General features: G+C 46.6%; 1 protein-coding gene across 3 annotated transcripts; it reads left to right on the forward strand.

Annotated features, from left to right (window-relative positions):
• Positions 1–232: 232 nt before the first annotated feature.
• Positions 233–19,689, forward strand: ppp3ccb (protein phosphatase 3, catalytic subunit, gamma isozyme, b). Of its 3 annotated transcripts, none has more exons than XM_026174677.2 (14): positions 233–825; positions 5,668–5,865; positions 6,109–6,233; positions 8,460–8,571; positions 8,651–8,796; positions 9,807–9,946; positions 11,457–11,534; positions 11,662–11,756; positions 11,851–11,976; positions 12,067–12,144; positions 14,385–14,469; positions 16,232–16,329; positions 17,212–17,238; positions 18,057–19,689. In XM_026174677.2, exons 1-14 carry the CDS (start codon positions 774–776, stop codon positions 18,239–18,241), a joined length of 1,545 nt encoding a protein of 514 aa, XP_026030462.1. In that variant the 5' UTR covers positions 233–773; the 3' UTR covers positions 18,242–19,689. The 3 variants fall into 3 exon arrangements, with proteins under 3 accessions (XP_026030462.1, XP_026030463.1, XP_026030464.1); XM_026174678.2 differs by having other exon boundaries at positions 18,066–19,689; XM_026174679.2 differs by lacking the exon at positions 17,212–17,238.
• Positions 19,690–19,921: the final 232 nt, after the last annotated feature.

The following is a 19,921-nucleotide window of genomic DNA, read 5'->3' on the forward strand; positions in this document are numbered from 1 at the left end:
ATTTTTCCGTAGGGTGTATTTTTTTATTAATGTATCTGTAATTTTTTATCCGTAATTTTATTAGAGATTATTATTATTTTCCGTACATTGTGTATTTTTACTTTATTTATCTATTCACACCGTAGACAGCAGAGTTTTTATTTATGCAGTTATTTTCCATTGACAGTGCGGTGCACGCGCTGAGTGGGCTCTGAAGGAGGCGCATTCATACCGCTTTAATACTACATTACCCACAACCCCCCGCCCGCGCTGAGCCATGTTGTAGGAAATCCGCTTGCGGCGGATTATTGTAATCCGACAGAGGGTCTGGGCGACACATCGGATCACGACAGGAAAAAACTGAAGCGCAGCGGCCTGGAACAGATGCACCTTGTCCGAGAATAACGGGATAAAGCCGAGACATGATCCGCCGCGCCGCTCGGTGCTGCTGAAGCCAGAGATCGGCGCTGCTGCCCGGGCCGCTTCCTGCCTGGACCGCGGGTCGGCATCACCGCACCGCAGAGAGGAGTAGGGCAGAGCGGAGAGGCTCCGGTTTGTCGGTGAAACGGACGCCCTCGCTCCCTCTTCCCTACCCTGGTCAGGTCTGACTCCAGCTCGACTCGGTTCGCTTGCCCTGTACGCGGAGGGACGCGCTGCCGCCGCCGCTCCCAGCCCCACCACCAGCTAGCGCGGCTAGCTCGCTCCAGCTAGCCTGCTAGCTCGTCAGGAAGAATCGGTCCAGTTTAGTTCGGAATTTCTCCTGTTTTCCGGCCCGCAGCCCGCAGGGAGGGAGCATGTCGGCCAAAGACCAGAGCAAACTCTCCACCACGGAGCGGCCCGTCAAAGGTACGTGATTGTCCGGCTTTAGAGCGCGTTCCTGGGGCAGGAAGTTGACGGGTGTCGGGGCTAATGGCTTCGCTAAATGTGAGCAGCTGGATGTCAGAGCCGCAGTTAGCGGTGATTTCTCCCCGAGCTGCCCGCTTTAACGCCTCTTCCACCAGGCAGGGGGAAACAGGCAGTCCGGCCAATCAATCAGCCCGCTAATCGATGCCGCGGCAGCTAACAACTTAGCCTTTTAGCTTAGCAGCCCTGAGCTCCAGATGTAGGTGTGCGGTGTGAGAGCCCGCCGTCAAGCCACGCTCGATGCTTGGGTTCACGCGGAAAGTCCGCACGACGCCGCGGATACCTGGATCCTGTCCGCGGGTATACACCGCCCCGTGTGCGGCAGGCAGCTGGCCTCGTAATGGTTCAGGGGTGAATAAACTGGCCTCGTCAACCCCCCGCCCCCGAATCTGCCCCGCTGTGTGTGTTTATGGAAAATGAGTTTGAAATTGAGGTTTGTGTGGAGGACTGAGCCACGTTCTGCTGCTGCGGTTTTTCTCTGCGGTGTTCAGAGCTCTCAGAGAGGCAGCAGCTGGTGCTTCACCGCTCTGCAGAACAAACACCCCCGAGACGAGCCCATCCGAGCCCGGAGGCAACCTCCTGCTCAGCATCACAGGCTCTCCGAACCCCTGCACACACACCCCACATTTAAAGACCTATCAATTTAATTTATTATAATTTAATGAAAATGTTTTTATTTTATTTTTTACGTTTTATAATTCAGTTCATCTTTATTTTGGATTTTTTTTCATTTATATTTTAGTTTTTTATTGTATCATTAGTGTTTTAGTTTATATTTGAAATGTTCTGCCATTTAATTTCACAAATTATTTAGTTTATGTTATGCTATGATTGTGGCGATTTCACAGTGTATAACCACATGGTTATTATTATTATCAATCAGGAAACAATATTAATAATATTAAAATGGTGGTGGATATTGTCTTTCTTTACTTCTGCTTTTGTTTTATTTTTGGAGTTTTTGATGGCACCTTAAAAAGTTGTTATTGCCCACTTTAGCCATCAATGAAATTATCCGGTTAGATTTAAACAGAACTTTTCATCTGCAGAAGGCTCATGAGTCTGAGAGACACTGCTCCCCACCAACATCTACTGTTTTATAAGACCTGCTTATTACACAGTAGATGAATAAAATTATTAAGTTCAATGTCGTTATCATTTCTTCATGATGAAACAGGAAGTAATGAAGCTATTAGGAGTTGTGTCTCCAAACGGGCGGCGTTGGGTTGTGAACTCTGGTTCCTGTTGAATCACTGAAGCCTAAAATAACTTCCTGCTGCTCCAAGCATCAATGAATTTGAGCGTTTTTAGCGTGTTTTAGACTCGACTGTTAGGCCGGCTAATGTATGCTGATTGATCAGGAGCACTGCACAGATGGGCCATCGCTGGAGCCCAGTTTGGTGGTTGCTGGAGAATAAAACGGCTTTCTCTCTGAGTCGTTGTGGTGTCGGGTGAAGCAGCAGGTGGGGTCATGTTTGATATGCTCACCGGGTTTGAGAAGCTTAGGAGGGCCACTGGTCATTACACAGACCTCCTTAATGCCGGTGCCGCCGCTCAGGAAGCCGATACGGCCGACTCTGAATGGATTTACCTGCTCAGAATCACCTTTGATTGTTTATCTGTGAGCACCAACACAACAACTCTTCCAGGAATATCTGGATGGATTTCCAGATCCACTCTAAGAGTTTATCAGTTCGTTTTTGAAAGTCCAGAACCTTATCCTTCTGATAAGCTGCCCTGAGCACTCAGCCTCACTGTTGGTTTTCTCTGATGACAACCTGGTTGCTGTTTGATTTGGGAATGGTCACAGAGAACAGCTCCTACTTGGATTCTGGGAATTTTCTTTGGGATGTTTCCACGTGTTGTTTGCAGCCCTGAATCAGCTCGATTGAATTATGTAATTACTTCAGGCTGAGCAGCTTGCTGCTGATGGCTGTAGTTCATCACAGCAGCCCAATCTGCAGCTTCCTGTTGAACCCTGTGTGTGTGCGCGTGCATGTGTGTTCTGGCCTTTTGGTTTAGTTACCGATGGTAATCGAATCAGTCGGGCCGTCTGCCTCGCTCGGCATGTGTAATGATTCTGTCCTCATTCATGATTGATGGAGCTGGGCTGGAGGATGCAGCAGGATTGCTCTGCTGTCCTGGCCTCTGTGATGGAGCTCCACCCTGGACCCCGTCCACTCCACCCACAGAGAATCGGGTCAGCACGGTCTCCAAAGCCTATAATCTTATGGTTATTCCATCCAACATCAAAAGGAAGGAAAATGCTGATCTGTTAAGGTGGTTAAGGTGTTAAGACTTTTTGGGGTGGGCCCGAGCACGGAGTGCCGTCTGGGGCCTGTCCCGCTCAGGGGTACACGCCAACCCTCACCCTGTACGTTCGGGCGTTGTGCAGTCAAAAAGGTGCACATCTGCAGCACTTTAAGGGTCACATGAAGTTAGACAGGTATTTGGGTATTTATGGTGTGATTGGAGCTCAGTATGAGAGACTTCACGTTAGTTTCTCCTTTCGTTGTTCTTAGCCTTGCTGTGGGTGCACCTCCTCACACGCAGAGTGGAGCAGAGGGAGGATGGGAAGGAGGTGGTGACCATCCAGGTGATGACAGAGCTGCTCCTCAGGTGTGACGCTGAAGCTAACAGGCGCTAGCGTTTGACCTCGGTTTGTGGTAGATGCGTGAAGTTGTGCAGAGGTGTTCAAGTATGAACTCGAGGCAAGACTGAAAGTAACACACACACAACTGCAGGTTATTAACAGTAATGTGAAGCTGTCAGCCCGACCTGCTCCAACTTGTGTGGATGAGTCAGTTTGGGTTATTCGGCTGTGTGGGGTTTGTTCCTGAGCAGTTCCTTTTCTCTGTCGGTCACGTTAACGTTGCTCGTTATCGATGGCTGCGTCGGCTGCAGGAAGCTGTGAGTTCATATATATGCAAACAAGATGAAAATGAGCTTCTTATCTAACGAGTTGTCATTCTCGTCCGTGCAGATGTTTGCATGGCGGCGTTAATGTGAGGCTCAGACTGAAGCCTTAGCTGTGATGGTTTGGCCTCAGACCAGTCCATAGACAGCACTGACCCCCCCCCCCCCCCCCCCCCCAAAAAATAAATAAATAAATAAATAAAAATAAGGGAAGGGGGGTCTTCCATGTTTGGCATGTGGGCTTCAGTCCGTGGGTTCTGTCGTTGCTGTTGCTTGTTTAAGTGAAGTTTCTTTGCACTCAGGTCTGATTCTGTGTGTCCTGCTGGTGTTTGCTCGCTGGCTGCACAGACAGAAACAAGCGGCCATCTGTGCTGGGCCGGCTCGCTGCTTTGCTTATGTTTGACTGGCAGGCAGCCGCGTGGCTTCAACAGCAAACAAAGTGCGGGGCGGCGGCGGCTGAGTTTACTAAGCATCTGAGCAGTTTCACTCTTCCTGTGTCCCTCCTGCTGATGGTTATTTGAATACCGCTTCCTGCAGCGGTCGGCAACACCTCCTTTTCACAATCGTGGTTTTGTTTTTCTCTCTCTCTCTTCACACACTCCACTCTCACTTCCGAGTTGTCGGGCAGATAAATTTGTCTGGTGGGGACTCGCAGCTGCTTTTACTTCGATGAACCAGTTCACGAGGAGCTGCGACGTGATTGGCTGAACACGTGCGGCCTGGTTTGGTTTCAGAGCTGCGTGCTGAACTAGAGCGCCGTGCCAGGAGCGAGTGTTCAGGAACATTCAGTGTCTGCGTGATTGCTCCCGTCTTCTTAGACCTTCCTCTCGGTGCATCACCGTGTTTATGTCACCTCAGCAGTCAGGTGACCAAACAGCCTCTGACCTCACAGCAGGTGAACTGGGCGGTCGGAGCCGGTGTGGCGGGGAAAGGTGATTAAAAACACAAAATACATGTTTGTGACCAATCACAGCGCACACTGACCCGCCTGTCTGACTGCACCGTCACTGAGTTCATGTAGACAGACACAGGTGATTCCAGGTCATAAATGTATCACATGACCTGGACCGTGCAGGTGAGAGCAGACAGTCATGTCATGTGTCCTTCTCCTCCTGCCTTTATATATTTTATATATTCTTTAACTGTGATTCTGATTCCTGCTGCAGTGCATCTGCTCGGGCTCAGCTGCTCAGTAACAGTTGTTACAGCAGCGGTTTTACAGCGTTGGTCCAAACACCTTTAAGGAACGTTAGTAACCGTGGGTGTAGAAGCTCGGCCCTGCCTGCTGGAGTCTGTGAGCAGCGACGGGTTTTCTTGAAATAAGCTGCTTGGTATTTCCTGCAGGGCTGGGCCGCGCCGCCACACTCTGCTGCTTTGTGTTCAGGACGAGCCCCGACATGCCGCGGACACCTCACCGACGCTGATCTGCCTGTGGGCCTGCGTGGTTGGCTCTGAGGTGTGACCTGGATAAGCTTGGATTTGAAGTCAGCGGGCCTGCTCTTTGCAAACAAAGCCGCGGGTACCCGGGTGATCTCAGGTGTGCTGCAAAGGCACGTCGTGACCTCGCTGATGATAAGAGCATTCCTAACGAGGCGTTATCTGAGCGTGGGAATGTTACAGCACAAAAACAGCCAGAAAACACCCGAACAGGGGACCAACCTTTATTAAAGATTACAGCAAGCGATCACCTGTCAGCAGGACAGGAATACGAGTTCCTGTTCAATATCATTAAATATCATCATTAAAAAGTATCAATTCTGTCCCTGAACAACAGCATGGAGCCCCTTTAAACTAAAGGGTGAAGGTTTTGTGTGTTCTGTATGAGGTCACAGTGTAACCGTGTCCCTTCTCTCTTTCATCTCTCTGCAGCCGTGCCGTATCCTCCTGGAGACCGCCTGACGGTCAAAGAGCTGTACGTGGACGGGAGGCCCAGTTTGGAGGTGCTCAAGGCCCATCTGGTAAAGGAGGGTCGGCTGGAGGAGGAGACGGCCCTGCGGATCATCAACGAGGGTGCCGCCATCCTCCGGCAGGAGAAATGCATGCTTGAGGTGGAAGCCCCCATCACAGGTAAAGCCTCGCCTTGACCCCGCCCACTTGGTATGTCAGCAACGTGCAGAGACATTTAAAGATGTCAGCTGAGAATTTATCACCAGCATGTTTTCCTCTTTGTTAATGATGAAAGAACACGGTCTGCTAACGCTAATGTTACAGCTTTGCATGAGCGACAGCTCATAATCATCCTCCTCTCAGCTCAGCCTGTGTCTGAAAGCGGCTGTAGTAACGCTGAGCTTGTTGTGTTTGTATGTGCAGTGTGCGGAGATGTCCACGGTCAGTTCTTCGACCTGATGAAGCTCTTCGAGGTGGGTGGGTCCCCCAGCACCACCCGTTACCTGTTCCTCGGGGATTACGTAGACCGAGGCTACTTCAGCATCGAGGTGCGTGTCTGTAGCTTCCTCGGCACAGGAAAGAAATGTCATTTGTTGCCTTTTTATACTTTTTGTGCTCTTGTTTTGTCTCTTTTTCATTATTTTTTTTGTTTTTTGGGTCACTTTGTTTGTCTTCGGGTTGTTTTCTTCCTTTTTTGGCTCTTGTTTTCGGTCTTTCTTTTGTGCTTGTCTTGAATCTTTTTTGGGTTGTTTTGTGGGTATTAGTTGGCAGTTGGGGCGTTCTCTCATTTATTCGTTAGCTCCTGCGTACTTATACCCGTCCAGGTTTGCTGTGCGTCTTCAGCCTTCCTGGGTGTTGTGGGAGTGTGTGCAGAGCTCGGAGTCGTCTTGTTTATTGTGTTGGAGTTGTCAGGATGTGTTGGTACAGAAATCCTGGCGTGACATTTGGAGACTCGGCCCGCACGGCTCTGCAGGGCATCTTTAAATAGTCATGGGTAATAAAAGGCACACTGTTTGCCCCCTCGCCGCCCTGACTGCCACACCCACTCTTCCACACAAACACACCCTGCTAGACACACACACTTACACAAACACACAAACTCAAACTCCAGCTGCGCCCCATCAGAGGGAGCACCGGGCGTCTTCTGGCATGGAGCTGCTGACATTTGTATGGCTGCCGTCGTGCTTCCTTGTTTGGGATTAGTGGACATCCTGGAGCTGCTCCTCCTCCTCCTCAGCTCTGCCTGGACCTCAGAGACGCCGTGTGTCATCGTCCTGTTTCAAAGTCACACTCAGTTTGCAGCAGCAGATGCTTGACTGAACTCTGTTAGTTTAGAGGTCATTTGTCTTCATAAAGACTCGTTTTCCAGACGACTCAACAGCCGCAGACCGAACGGCGTGCTGCGTGTCCCGACTCTGAGTCACGGCTGAATCAGCTGATTGCTCTAATGTCTTTTGTGTTTTTTGACCTTTTCAGACATTTAATTGGGCAGAAAAAGTCTCTCAGAAGTTTTAACTGCAGCTCAAATCTGAGTGTTTAGTCATACCACATGATCATGGCAGCACCGCATGCTTCAGTTCCTGTGACGTCCAGCACAGGCAGCAGTGAGTCGGCCCCCGTGTTAAAACGTTGTAGCACAAATAAACATGTTTGCAGACTGATGCACAAACTGTTTGCTCTCTGGAGAAAAGACAGTTTTGCCAATTATCCATAAACTAAGAGGAATCTCATTTACTGCTAAAAATCTTCACTTTTTAGCCACAAACCAGAAATTCTTGAGGTCGTCTCCTCTCTTTGAGGTTGTGTAGTTTTATTTTGTCTTGCTGTTCTCCTGCTGTTCTCTCCAGTCTCATCTTTCAAAGGCTGAATGGTGAAGCGTGCCGCTGCTCTTTTACTAACAAAGGGAACACGAGCGTAAAGTCACCCATGTCTGACACAAGCCGTGGCTTTACCAGCGCCATGAAGTTACATAATTGCATGTAGGAATGACAGCGTGCACGCAGCCCGACTCCAACACTGTTTATTCTTCTCGTCTTCCTCTGCGCTCGGCTCAGTTGAACAGCTCGACGCCTTCAGAGCAGAAAAAACATTAAATTGAAACAGGTGGTGCACAAAAACACAGGAGTGAGTGGCAGCTGAAAGGATCCGTGGGTTTGTTTGGAGGTTGAGGATGACGTCCGTCAGCTGCCGGTTTACTGCATGTCAGTGCTTCAGCAGCTCTTTCCCTGATGGAGATGAAGGTTTCTCCATGATACTCGTATTCCCTCTGCACCGAGAGTTTCTGCTCGAGGACTGTCGGCCCCGGCCTGTAGCGATCAATAATGGCATCGACTAATCCCCCATAATTAATGAATCTGTCAGAGTCAGTAAACAGCGGCGGATCATCTCACAGCGTCGGGCTGCTGTTAGTCATCTCACAGCCTGCAGACCTCCTCCTCTGCCGGCCTCCACCTTCAGTCATGGCGGTGAACCGGGAATGATAATCCAACGTTATCATCCTGATTATTATGTCACATTCAGCGTAAACCTTTTATGTTTGTGCTTTATTTTCACCATGACGGTGTTGCCTCTCCCCACCTTAAAATCTCACATCACTCACAACAACAGCTGGACTGTTTAACTGAAGGAGAATTTGGACCCAGGAGCGGTTAACTCCATCAGTCTTAGAGAACTGTTCACGTGGAGTCAGGTGATGGTGTTTCTCACGATTATCCCTGTGTGTGTGTGTGTGTGTGTGTGTGTGTGTGTGTGTGTGTGTGTGTGTGTTACTGCAGTGTGTACTGTACCTGTGGGCCCTGAAGGTCAACCATCCCAACACCCTCTTCCTCCTCAGAGGCAACCACGAGTGCCGACATCTCACAGAGTACTTCACCTTCAAGCAGGAGTGTAAGTGTTTGTCCTCACACACCAGCATCAGAGACCGCTTATCTGACTGCAGCTGACCTTGGTGTGTGTGCGTTTCCAGGTAAGATAAAGTACTCTGAGCGTGTATACGATGCCTGCATGGAGGCGTTTGACTGCCTGCCTCTGGCCGCCCTCCTCAACCAGCAGTTCCTGTGTGTGCACGGAGGTCTAAGCCCTGAGATCACCTGCCTGGATGACATACGAAAGGTGAGATGTGTTACATCACGAAAGGGCTGACAGCCAGAGTCTTCAGTAGGCACGTCACTGATAGTCTGAAGTTTTGCATTTTTCATCGGTTTCTAATAATAACGTAAATGTTTGTAAATGTTTATAAACCACAAGCCTGAATCTGACTTCACTGACTTCTCTGTTTACGACATGTGCTGGCCCATGGCTGGCTTACTGGGGTCAGCCAATCAGAAGAAAGTGTGCTTTTAGGGAGGAGGGCCTTAGGAAGAGTGAGAGAGTTATTGAGAGAGAGTTTGGCTCTTGTCCCAAAAGGCTGATTCTGTTCATCTGGACGTAGCGTTTTTAGTGGGAGAAGCTTTCGTCACTCATCCAAGTGACTTCTTCAGTCTCAGCTGACTGCAGGTTTCCACAATCTTATAAACAGTACATTTACATAATGACTGAAACCAGCCCACTGAAGGAACAATGGGGCTGTGAGGTCAGTTCCTTGATCCTTAATGAGTGATGAGTGACAAAACATTTCTCCCACTGAAAACGCTACGTCCAGATGAACAGAATCAGCCTTTTGGGATTTACTTACCTGGATGATTGAGAATGCATCAAGATATTAGAAGAGCCGGCAGGCGAAGAATCAGAGCTGGAAACGATTTACTCTTCTTGGTGGTGGTTTATAAACACATTCTCTTTTAGAGAGGTTTCACAATGAGCTCACCTGAAACCCTGGCTGATTGGGACCCACACCCAGTTTCACACCTTGGCTCAGGCGATTAGAGGATCATCAGGGGGTCCTTTTGTCCCTCTGTGGGGGGAAACTCCCACGAGGTTTAAATCTGGGACTCTCCACCATTTGACCTTAGAACTGAAGAAGCTTCTCGGATGAGAGGTGAAACGTCTTCAAGCAACTTAAAGAAGTCCAGACGCTTTTCTTTGCAAGCTCCTTTGACTACGATGACCTGGATGACTGAGAACCTCACAGACACATTCTCTTTTAGAGTTTAAATTATCTGAAATTTTCCTGTTTTTTCCAGCTGGACCGGTTTAAGGAGCCTCCGGCATTCGGGCCAATGTGCGACCTGCTGTGGTCAGACCCGGGCGAGGACTACGGCTCAGAGAAGACCCAGGAACACTTCTGCCACAACAGTGTCAGAGGATGCTCTTATTTCTACAGGTACAAGCCACGCTGCTGCCGCCCGAGCACCAAAAAGCAGAGCGCTCTGTTAATCCGAGCTGATTAAAGCTTTTACAAACAATGGCTTATCTGTGGATAAGTGAGTGCCGTTAAATCCGCTGTCACACAGATACTGAAAATAAATATTAGCATTCCCTGCTCTGTCTTAATAGTTAAGCTGAATCTGCAGCGTTGACACTGCTCGGAAGTCACAGGGCGACGAAAGCTGCTCCTAAGCCTCTTTTATCCACCATTAGTTTGTTTCAGTAGCTCGACATTTACAGAACTCATTACAGCGAGCATGTTTGTGGCCGTCTGGCCTTTATTACCGAGTCAGCACACACAAACCTGAGTGAGGATCTGGGTCGCTTCAGACGGCGTCTCAGACCCATCACTGGACACGACTGACTGGGAGGATCCACACAGACCCACACCACTACAGGAAGTAAAGACGGCCTTACTTAGGGTGGAGGCCACATATACAGTGAGAGAAAAATGTGACGCTGCATCGATTTTAACGTGAAATAATTCAAGAACAGAGGCAGCAGCATCAGAAGTTTACTTCCCGTCTCTATTTTTAGGGTCAGAAAAAAGGTCTGGGTTTTTTTTGTTTTTTTTTTGTTCTGTTTTTTTTTTTAAACGTTGCTCAATAAAAGTCTGCTCCTATCAATCACCGATACAGGAAGTGTATCCTTTATTAAAGTAAACCGATAGCTCCCTGCAGTTTTTAAGACAGAATGTTTTCTTGCACTTCCTGACGCGAAGCATCGGTGACCTCTGCTGGAGGTTTCATCCTGTTAAATGGGAGTTTTTTCTCTCAAATGTCGCCAAGCGTTTGCTCAAAGGGTGTCATGTGATAACTGTGGGGTCTTTATTAAGCTCCCTGAGTTAGCTGCTGTTGTGATTTGGTGTTATACAAAAATAAATTGAAATGTTCCTCAACTGTAAGCCTCGGGCTGCATGATGCTGGTGGCCTCAGGCTTAAACTCAGGTTTAAGTGATGATTGTGTGACACCACCTGCACACCTGACCCATACAGACTGAGCTTCATGAAGGCGCCTCCATCTTCTTTAATGTGTGGTTTGCTGAATGAATCATCTCCTTGAACTTTAGTCAAGTGATGAAGGGGATTCATTTCTGGGCTTTGCTTTTACTTGAGTGAGTGTGGATTAAAGAAAAAAACTCGGGAAGTGTGTGTGTGTGTGTGTGTGTGTGTGTGTGTGTGTGTGTGGGGTATGATTTTCTGAAGTGAGCTGGCATTTCTGTGAGGATCTGATTCCCCCCCCCCCCCCAGTGTAAAGCTTAATTAATCCTAATTTTAGCGCTTTCAGCATCGCTTGTCATACTCGAGTTTGAGCAGCCCTCTTAGCTGTCATGGTAACTGCGGTGGGTTGGAGGAGGCGGTTCTGATGCTCATCACGTTCAGTGAGATCACCTCCATCTGTGTGTGTGTGTGTGTGTCTTGTAAAAGCCGTTCTTTAAAACTCTTCTTGTTGTGTGTGTGTTTCAGTTACCCGGCAGTCTGTGACTTTCTGATGAACAATAACCTGCTGTCTGTAATACGAGCACATGAAGCTCAGGACGCTGGGTGAGTTCATTACGGCTGTTTATAAACAAAAGTGTGTTTTCATGACCGTGTGTGTGTGCGGCCTGCCCCTCGTGGATTTTAGAGGAAGTGCAGTGTTTTTAAAGCACCGTCCATTTTTCTCCGGCAGGTATCGAATGTACAGGAAAAGTCAGACGACGGGGTTTCCTTCTTTAATCACAATCTTCTCGGCTCCCAACTACCTGGATGTGTACAACAACAAAGGTAAGAGGACCAGAGGAGGAGGGAAACCATGGCAGCAGGAGGCAGGCTGATGGAGTCAAGATAATGAGTGTGTGTGTGTGTGTGTGGTCCTCAGCGGCGGTGCTGAAATACGAGAACAACGTGATGAACATTCGGCAGTTTAACTGCTCCCCTCACCCTTACTGGCTCCCCAACTTCATGGATGTCTTCACCTGGTCTCTGCCCTTCGTTGGAGAGAAAGGTGAGGGTCAAAGAGGAGGGAGGATCTTTCTAAAGTTTGCATTCTGTGATAACCAATCAGACATGCCGCTGTGTGTGTCCTCTGAAACAGTGACGGAGATGCTGGTGAACGTGCTGAACATTTGCTCCGATGACGAGCTCCTATCCGAAGCCGACGACACGGGCGAGGGTAAGAACGCCTTTAGCCACACCCATTTAGTTTCCACACATGCTCAGTAAGGCTCGGCCTGCACGGACGGCAGTTTGGCACCTTTGCATTTCTTGCCATGTTAGGTTCACATGGTCACGAGGGTGTCGCACATACCTCCTGCAGCAGGTTCACACGTTTTATTTTCACTGTCTTCACAGTGAATTCTGTGCGGTTTTCTTAGATAAAGTGCAGCTCGCAGCAGTGAGACAGGATATCAGACTATCCTTGAACACACGACACTGACCTCTGATGGCGGTGATAAAAACACGACTCTGTGCTGAAAGCTTTAGTTTTCTTACAGTCGAGCTGATGTAAAGTGGATCTGATCCATGTCTCTGCTGTTCCAGTGGGACTTTCATGGTAAAATATCTAATCATGAGCTCAGTCTGTGTTCAGTAATCTCTGTGAGCCCAAAGCTCAGCATGCACACTGCTCTGAACACCCAGTTTACCCCTTTTTTTCCCTACTTTTGGATCTCTGTGATGTCATAGAGAGCAGGGCTGAGATGTTCTGGTTTAGATCAGCTTCACTGGAAGTGCTGTATGCCAGCCAGATGGTGCTCTGGGGTGTTTTATTAGCTGCTGACAGGCTGACTGTGGAGGCCGGCGAGTCAGAGAAGCCTTAAAAAAAAAAAAAAAGTTGTCAGTAGTATCTGGCGTGTTGCCATGGCGACCTGCAGCGGGTGCTTAACACTGAATGTAAATGAATCAGATGCGTTGGGGCCCAGGGAGGAAGTGAAACCCTGAGGGAAGTCGATGTGTGGCGGCAGCTGTTAGAACGAGTTTGGCTCATAACTGCGAGAGCGCAGTCGCTATTAGCCCCGCCTCCTCTGTGGTTCGCTGATTATTACTGTGATAATCTCTGCTAACAATGAGACGGTTATGAGGAAGATGAAGGAGATACCTGCTGTGGGGTTTACAGTCTTACTGATTCAGGAAGAAATAAATGTTTTATTCCGTCAGAGTTACAGGTCAGCTCAGATTATCACTCATCCTCTGAATTAATCATTAATGCTCAGAACACTTCAGCAGGTCTCTGAAAGGAAGACGACATCGAGCTGTGTGCGTGTGCATTAAACACTCAGGTTATCACAGCTTCCTCTAGTCTTGGATCTTTGTGATGTCACAGAGAGTCAAAGTTTTGTTTACCAGGGCAGACAATCAGAACATGGTTTCCTTAAAGGAAGATGAGCTAAAAAAAGCTTGTTTCAGAGTGAGCTGAGGCTCAGGATCAGATATAGAAGCATTATTCTGAATTGTGCATACAAAGCTGCTCTACGAGTGTTCAGGAATAAAAACCTGGAGCAGGAAATGGGCAGAACTGTGAATCCACTCCGACAGCTCGATCAGTGTCGGCCTGAAGCTCAAGAAACTGAGGAAACTATTTTTAAATAGTCTTTACTTGTGTGGACGGGGAATGATGAAAAAAGAGGAGCCTGTTGGGTATTTTTGAATGATGAGCTCTGGAATTAAATTAAAAAAAAAACTCGGGGAAAATAAACTGGATCAAATTTACTGCAGCAAACTGAGATTGAAAGAAAATGTTTTAACTGTTAAAAGTCCAAAATGTATTCCCTCAATCACATTTACCAAAGACAGCTACTTTTCTAGGGCGCTTCCGGCCCCTGGGCCTTATGTTTGACACCCCTGGGAGAAACAACTTGAACTATAAATGTGTCATAATGCTTTAAACTTACTGAAAACTCGCTGCATGGGTGACGTGCTCGGGTTCATTGGGTTTAAATATGTCTGTGCATCATCTGTTTTCTCGTGTGACGGTTCACTGAATTTGTGAAATTTTAGACCAATTTGTTTGCTTAAAAATATACTTTTCCTCTGCTCAAATTATTATGTGGTAGTTAGAAGTTCCCATCAGGTCATAACTAGTCTGCACATTCGGTGTATTTTTCTATGCATGTGACTTTTTTAAAGTCTGTGTGTTTGTTATTTCTGTGCACAAGTTACTTATTTCTGATTTAAGGCTGGTTCACACGGTTGAATTCTCCGACCCAGCTGCTTGGCTCTGAGGTTTTTCTCACTGTGTTCTGCAGATGTCTTGGTTAAATCCAGTTCTGCCTCAATTTCTAAAAACAGTCAGACTCGCATCTTGATATCCTTACGAACGTTTCGTCGACCCTGACAAGCTTCCGCAGTATAGATCGAGTTCTTCATTTCAAATGCCACCAAACTTTTCAAGACTTTTTCCATTCTGCTCCTCAGGTGGCGCTCCGGCTGTCAGGAAGGAGGTGATCAGGAACAAGATCCGGGCAATTGGAAAGATGGCTCGCGTCTTCTCCGTGCTCAGGTGTGTTTTATATTCCTGAAGGTTTGGGTGAAGTTTATACTGCAATGAGACTCTTTAACATCAGGGCCATGTTTAGAAGCAGGAGACGGTTTAAGTCCTTTTTCTGTACGATTTCTTTCTTTCTTTTTTTAATCGTCACTCTAAAATGTGGAATAAAGAGGTTGTTGGAGCACGGTACTGAGAGTTTTGCTCCACTTTGATTTAAGGCTAATGAGTTTCTCAGTCGTTTACATTTGTCCTCCTTTGATTCTGTGGAAGTGTGTCAGAATAATTTGTCCTTAAAGTGTGACTGCTCCTCTTCAGAAAATGTCTTGCTGTTATTTTAAGGCTCAGGAAAGCATCGCAGGCTCCTTATCTTCAGTCCGTCTTTATGACTGAGTTGATCTCTATCAGCAGTTTAATTCTACTTCTGTTTGCACTCACTTCTTCAACCGAGAACTTTGTTTCATTACAGCTTGGTGTCTTTTTACTGAAGTGCAAATCATAAAATGAAAATTAGGACTATAATAAAATCAAATGAAACGGTCCCACACCCAGGATATCAGATATGATATAAAACCACAGATACAGACACGTGCAAAGAACAAAAGCCTGAAAAAACAGGTCAAGTTTAAACCAGTTAACCAGATGTATATTGGCCCATGTACGGGAATCTGAACAGCTCAGCAGCGTTTCATTGGACCTGCTGCTAACAGAAGCTCATTAATGCTTTCTAAACTAACAGGTTTAACAGATATCTGCACATGAATATTTAGACATGTTGGGAAATGGACAGTCTTTGGTACCAGAAGCATTCTGAATTCTGATTGGCTTTGGCTATAATCAGGCGAAAAGTCGGTGTGGTTTGGACAAAGTCGGACTGATAAGGTGGGATTTTTTTCACACCTAACCAACACAAACGAGGGTGTATTTGCCTGGTATTTAGACTTGGCTTCAGTTACTCGGGTTTGACCTAAACAAATATTATGTTTGAACAAATCAGTTTGTTGTACAGTTTGAGTAATTTAGTAGAACTAAACATTTAGTTCAGCCACAGATGAATTCAACCCTGACTTCTTTAGAGAACTGACATCAGCCGAGTAGGAACAAATAGCCGTGTGTTGTCTGGATAGAGCAGCACCTTTATTATTTATTATTTATTTATTAGAAGGGTGAATAAAAAAATTGCAGCAGGCCAGTGATTGACCACGTCTTTCAGCTTTTATGTCTTTATGAAAATCACTTCATGTTTCAGTTATTTTTGCAAATCCCGTCATCTGCAGTAAAAGACTAAACAGGTGACTTGTCTCCTGGTGGAGAGGAACAAGCTTTCCTCAGAAAACTGAGAAAGAGGTTCGCATGTGTTTGCATCTCAGTGTGGTTGCTAATAAAGAGTACCTCCACCTAAGCAGAGCTTAAAAAGGCTCCCAAGCTGGAGCTCTACAAACGTGCTTTGTTCCTAGTTTCTGCTGTGTTGGCACACAGGAAACACACAGGAGGCTATGAAAGGTTGTGTGGAGCTTTGAGCTCTGGTTATATCATAAACAATAATCTGGAGAGCTAATCTGGTAGAATGTTGGTGAACCTGGTCAGGAGGAGTCCTTGTTTCTTCTTTCAGGTTTGTTGTGCAGCAGTGACCTCCTCCTCCCATCTGTGCTGTCTCTGAAAACATCACGCCGTCATATTTAGACTTCCTGTCTGGAGGCTTTTGAAGTTAACTGTGCCTCATCGGTGACACGATCAGCTGACACTCTCTAATGATGTTGTGTTTGTGTGTCGACAGAGAGGAGAACGAGAGCGTACTGCAGCTGAAGGGGCTGACCCCGACGGGGACGCTGCCCCTCGGTGTTTTGTCCGGCGGTCGGCGGACTCTGCAGAGCGGTGAGTGCGAGCGCAGCGGAACATCCCACCAAACACTAACCCAGAGTCCAGCTAACACTAACCGCCCCATGCCTGCACTCACACCGAGAGACTAACCGCCGAGAAACTGCCCCCGCCTCATCAGCATGTAGCCTGGTGGAAATGTCGAGTGTCCTCAATTCTCCTGTGACGGACCAACCTGTGCACATCTCTGCAGCACACTGGCCTTCAAAGACGAACGGCTGCAGGGAGAGCAAGCACATATCAAACTGCATTTACTTATTTTCATGGATTAATGGCTAATTATACTTATTATTACAAAGCCTGAAAACTTCACCCACACTCCTGGTCCTGATCTGGTCATGTAGATCACTTCATCAGCTGCAGCTTGTGGCAATATTCCAGGTTATATGTATAACGTCTGTATTTATGGAGGTGAATTCATATTAAATGTTAAAGTAGTCGCCTGAACCTCGACCTTTTGTCCCCCTGGTAAAAACCATCATCACCAGGGTCAGACTAACCAGCGGGTCTTACTTCAGAGCAGGGTAGGTCGGAGTTGGCGGCATGAACTTTGCACCACTGAATCAGGACCGATTGGGAGCTGCGTCACGTTTAGACGCCAAAATCGTCACTTTGATATGACGGTAGAGTCAGGCGCGGGTGGTTTGTCTTTGCGGTTTCCGACAGACCCCCATAAACCCAATGAAGATGTTAGCTGTGCTCTAATCTCGGACTCTGTGGTCAGGATGGTGGGGTGGTGGGGGGTGGGTGGGGTTGTATGATGATTGACTCCATGTTAACAGGACTGATAACGTGACTGACTGAATGCATTGATATATAATGTTCCCACTCTCTCTCCATTGGTTTTTTGGCATGGCACTTCTACTCACGCTTACACAGCCACCGTAGAGGCAGAAGAGGCACGAGGTATGCAACCGACCCTCCGACTCTCTGTGTGACTGTCTGTGTTCACCCACTCTGAAATATGTCTGTGCTGTTGGTGTCTAATGTTCAACCTGAACCTTTTATGAGCTAATGTGAGAGCTGATTATTGATCACCTGTTTCTTTGTCTTCATGCTGTCTTTGTCCTGTTTCAAGTAAGTTTCCTCACCTTCTCTTCGTGTTTTTAAAAGTGACTGTTTGTGCAGCGGGTCAGAAACGAGCCAGCAGGACAGCAAAAGTTCACACACAAGTTCTAAAATAAAAAGTGAAATATTTTTAATGATGTTACACGCTAATAAAATACTGTAGTAAAATACTAATCTGTTACTAAAATTTAAAATGTTAAATGGTAAATAATAAAATATCTAAATAATATTAACATAATTGCCATAATTATATATTACTAATTAGAAATATCCTTAAAGTACAAAAATATTGCTGAAAATAATTTTGATTAAATGTTTTCTTTACATTTTTGACAATTTATTTTATAAATTAAATGGAATTTGTTAAAAGTAATAGAAGTATTTTACTGAAATTTTAAAGAAAAATCTCAAAATTATTTTAAAATATTTCTTAAAACTGGAAAGTTTTTTTACACAATAACATGATTTTTTTTCACCAGATATTTATTTTTAGGAGAAATCGTTGAAATGTGTCATAAAATATTAGCATTACGTGCAGACATTGAAAATACATTTTAAAGTAAAGCTGGACGGCGGCATCCAGCGCTGGCGGTGACCTTCTGACCCGGCTGTGCTTGACGTCTCCTCGTGTCTAACCTCTTCCTGTTTCCTCGCAGCCATTCAAGGCTTCAACCCGCAGCACAAGATCCAGAGCTTCGAGGAGGCGCGAGGGCTGGACCGCATCAACGAGAGGATGCCGCCGCGTCGCGACAGCAAGCAGCACGAGGCCCCGCCCTCCCTCAACAACCTGCCGGCAAGCACCGGACCCCCGGACAAGAACGGCACCAACGCTCAGGCCTAGACCCTCCCCCTCCTCTCCCTCCTTCTCTCCTTCCCTGCCTCCTTTCCTTTCCTCCCCTCCCTCCTCCCTCCGTCACGAGCGGCAGACGAGGCCGTTCAGTCCGAGCGACTCGCCGCGCTTTATTTATTACATCATCGGTTAAATATCGTAGATCCAGACTGAACAGGAAAAGTCTCAGCGCCGCTCGATGCCTCCAATCAGGAGGCAGCTGGTACTTGATGCCACACCTTCGTATCAGCCACACCTCTTTTTCTTCTTTTTTCTTCTTTGGTCCGGGGAGGAAGTGACGCTCATTCAAACGCTGTGTTCGTGCCCACACACACACACACACACACACACACACACACACACACACACACACCCACACACCCATCCTTTCTTATGCCAATGATAGTGTGACTGAGCTCCGCCGAGCGAGTATTTACATTTATAATATATGTATATTTTAATTGTTCCCTCTTTTCAATGTGATGTTTTTTTTTTTTTTTATAACATAGACTTAGGCTTTAACTATCCAGGTGGGAGGGGGCGGAGCGAGAGTGGAGGCAGTGGAGGGAAAGAGTTGAAGGTTCTGCTTTATTAAAACTGAGTTTCTGAGCTGAAGCTCCTAATTCTGGAAAAATGACTCGAGCCTCCCCGGCCGGTTGAACTTCAGACAGATCTGTTATATTCCGATATTTTGGAAAAGCCGGGAACGCGTCATGCTCCTGTTTTACAGGAGTGAGTTTAACATGGCCTCCACTGGCGCTCCAGCGCGTTTTAGTGAAATGCACCTTTACAAATCCATCGCAGCTCTTTGGGAAAATTGTTATAAAAGAATTATAATAAAATCATTGGTCAAAAATATCTGAGAAAAATGGAAATGACAGCCTGAGAAAATATTTTAATGAATTAAAAACTCAAAAGAGAATTCTGCCAAAACAAATCAGAGAAAATCTGAAAATTATAATTTGTGAAACTTGTGAGAGGAAAAAAAGTTTAAAAAAAAGTGTACATAAATAAAGTCATCTGTTAATAAATGGCTTGAGTGCTGACGCAGAATAAAGCTGAATCATTTAACATGACGGCAGTCAGAAACCACCGATCCTCCTAGTCTCTGAGCTGGATGTAAATAATAATCATAATCATCAATATTAATAATTTACGTCATTTTTGATTGAAATTGATTGAGACCGGCAGTTTTAGTAGAACAGAAGAGCCCTTCACACAAAGAGGAGGAGGGAGTTTCAGGTGTGCTTCAGGTGTGATGAGGACCTGCGTGGGTTTGATTTGACTCTTGATTTATTTTTGGTGGGGGGGGTTTGCCGGGCCTCATTTCTCAGAACATATCTCACCGAATGTACAGAGAGGAAAAAACATCTGGATGTTTGTCTGTAAGCAGCTGGATTTGTTCCTGCGAGGCCTCATCTCTGTAGACGTTTCACTCATTCAATAAAAACTCAACAACAGCTGCTCAGTGTGTGTCTGTGTGTGCTTTGGTCTCAAGGACGCCGTCTGTGTGCGAACAGGTCGCCGAGCAGCTGCCAATCAGAGTGCGGCGTGGGAGGTGGTCCTTTGTGCAGCTTTTATCTGTTACCAAGCAACGCAGACTCTCCACATCATCACCTGCTGCTCACTCCACGTGAAGTAGCTCGCAGCCAGGCGGGAAAGGCTGACGATGATTCAATTTAATTAAAAAAA

Source organism: Astatotilapia calliptera, chromosome 7 (assembly GCF_964374335.1).
Source record: "Astatotilapia calliptera chromosome 7, fAstCal68.1, whole genome shotgun sequence".
Classification (NCBI taxonomy): domain Eukaryota; kingdom Metazoa; phylum Chordata; class Actinopteri; order Cichliformes; family Cichlidae; genus Astatotilapia; species Astatotilapia calliptera.

Excerpts from the sequence above, each read along its gene's own strand:
- ppp3ccb (XM_026174677.2), top strand. The coding sequence starts at position 774 with ATGTCGGCCAAAGACCAGAGCAAACTCTCCACCACGGAGCGGCCCGTC. Across the intron at positions 5,866-6,108 it reads GGTGGAAGCCCCCATCACAG|TGTGCGGAGATGTCCACGGT; the intron begins GTAAAGCCTCGC and ends TTGTATGTGCAG. Across the intron at positions 14,470-16,231 it reads CGCGTCTTCTCCGTGCTCAG|AGAGGAGAACGAGAGCGTAC; the intron begins GTGTGTTTTATA and ends GTGTGTCGACAG.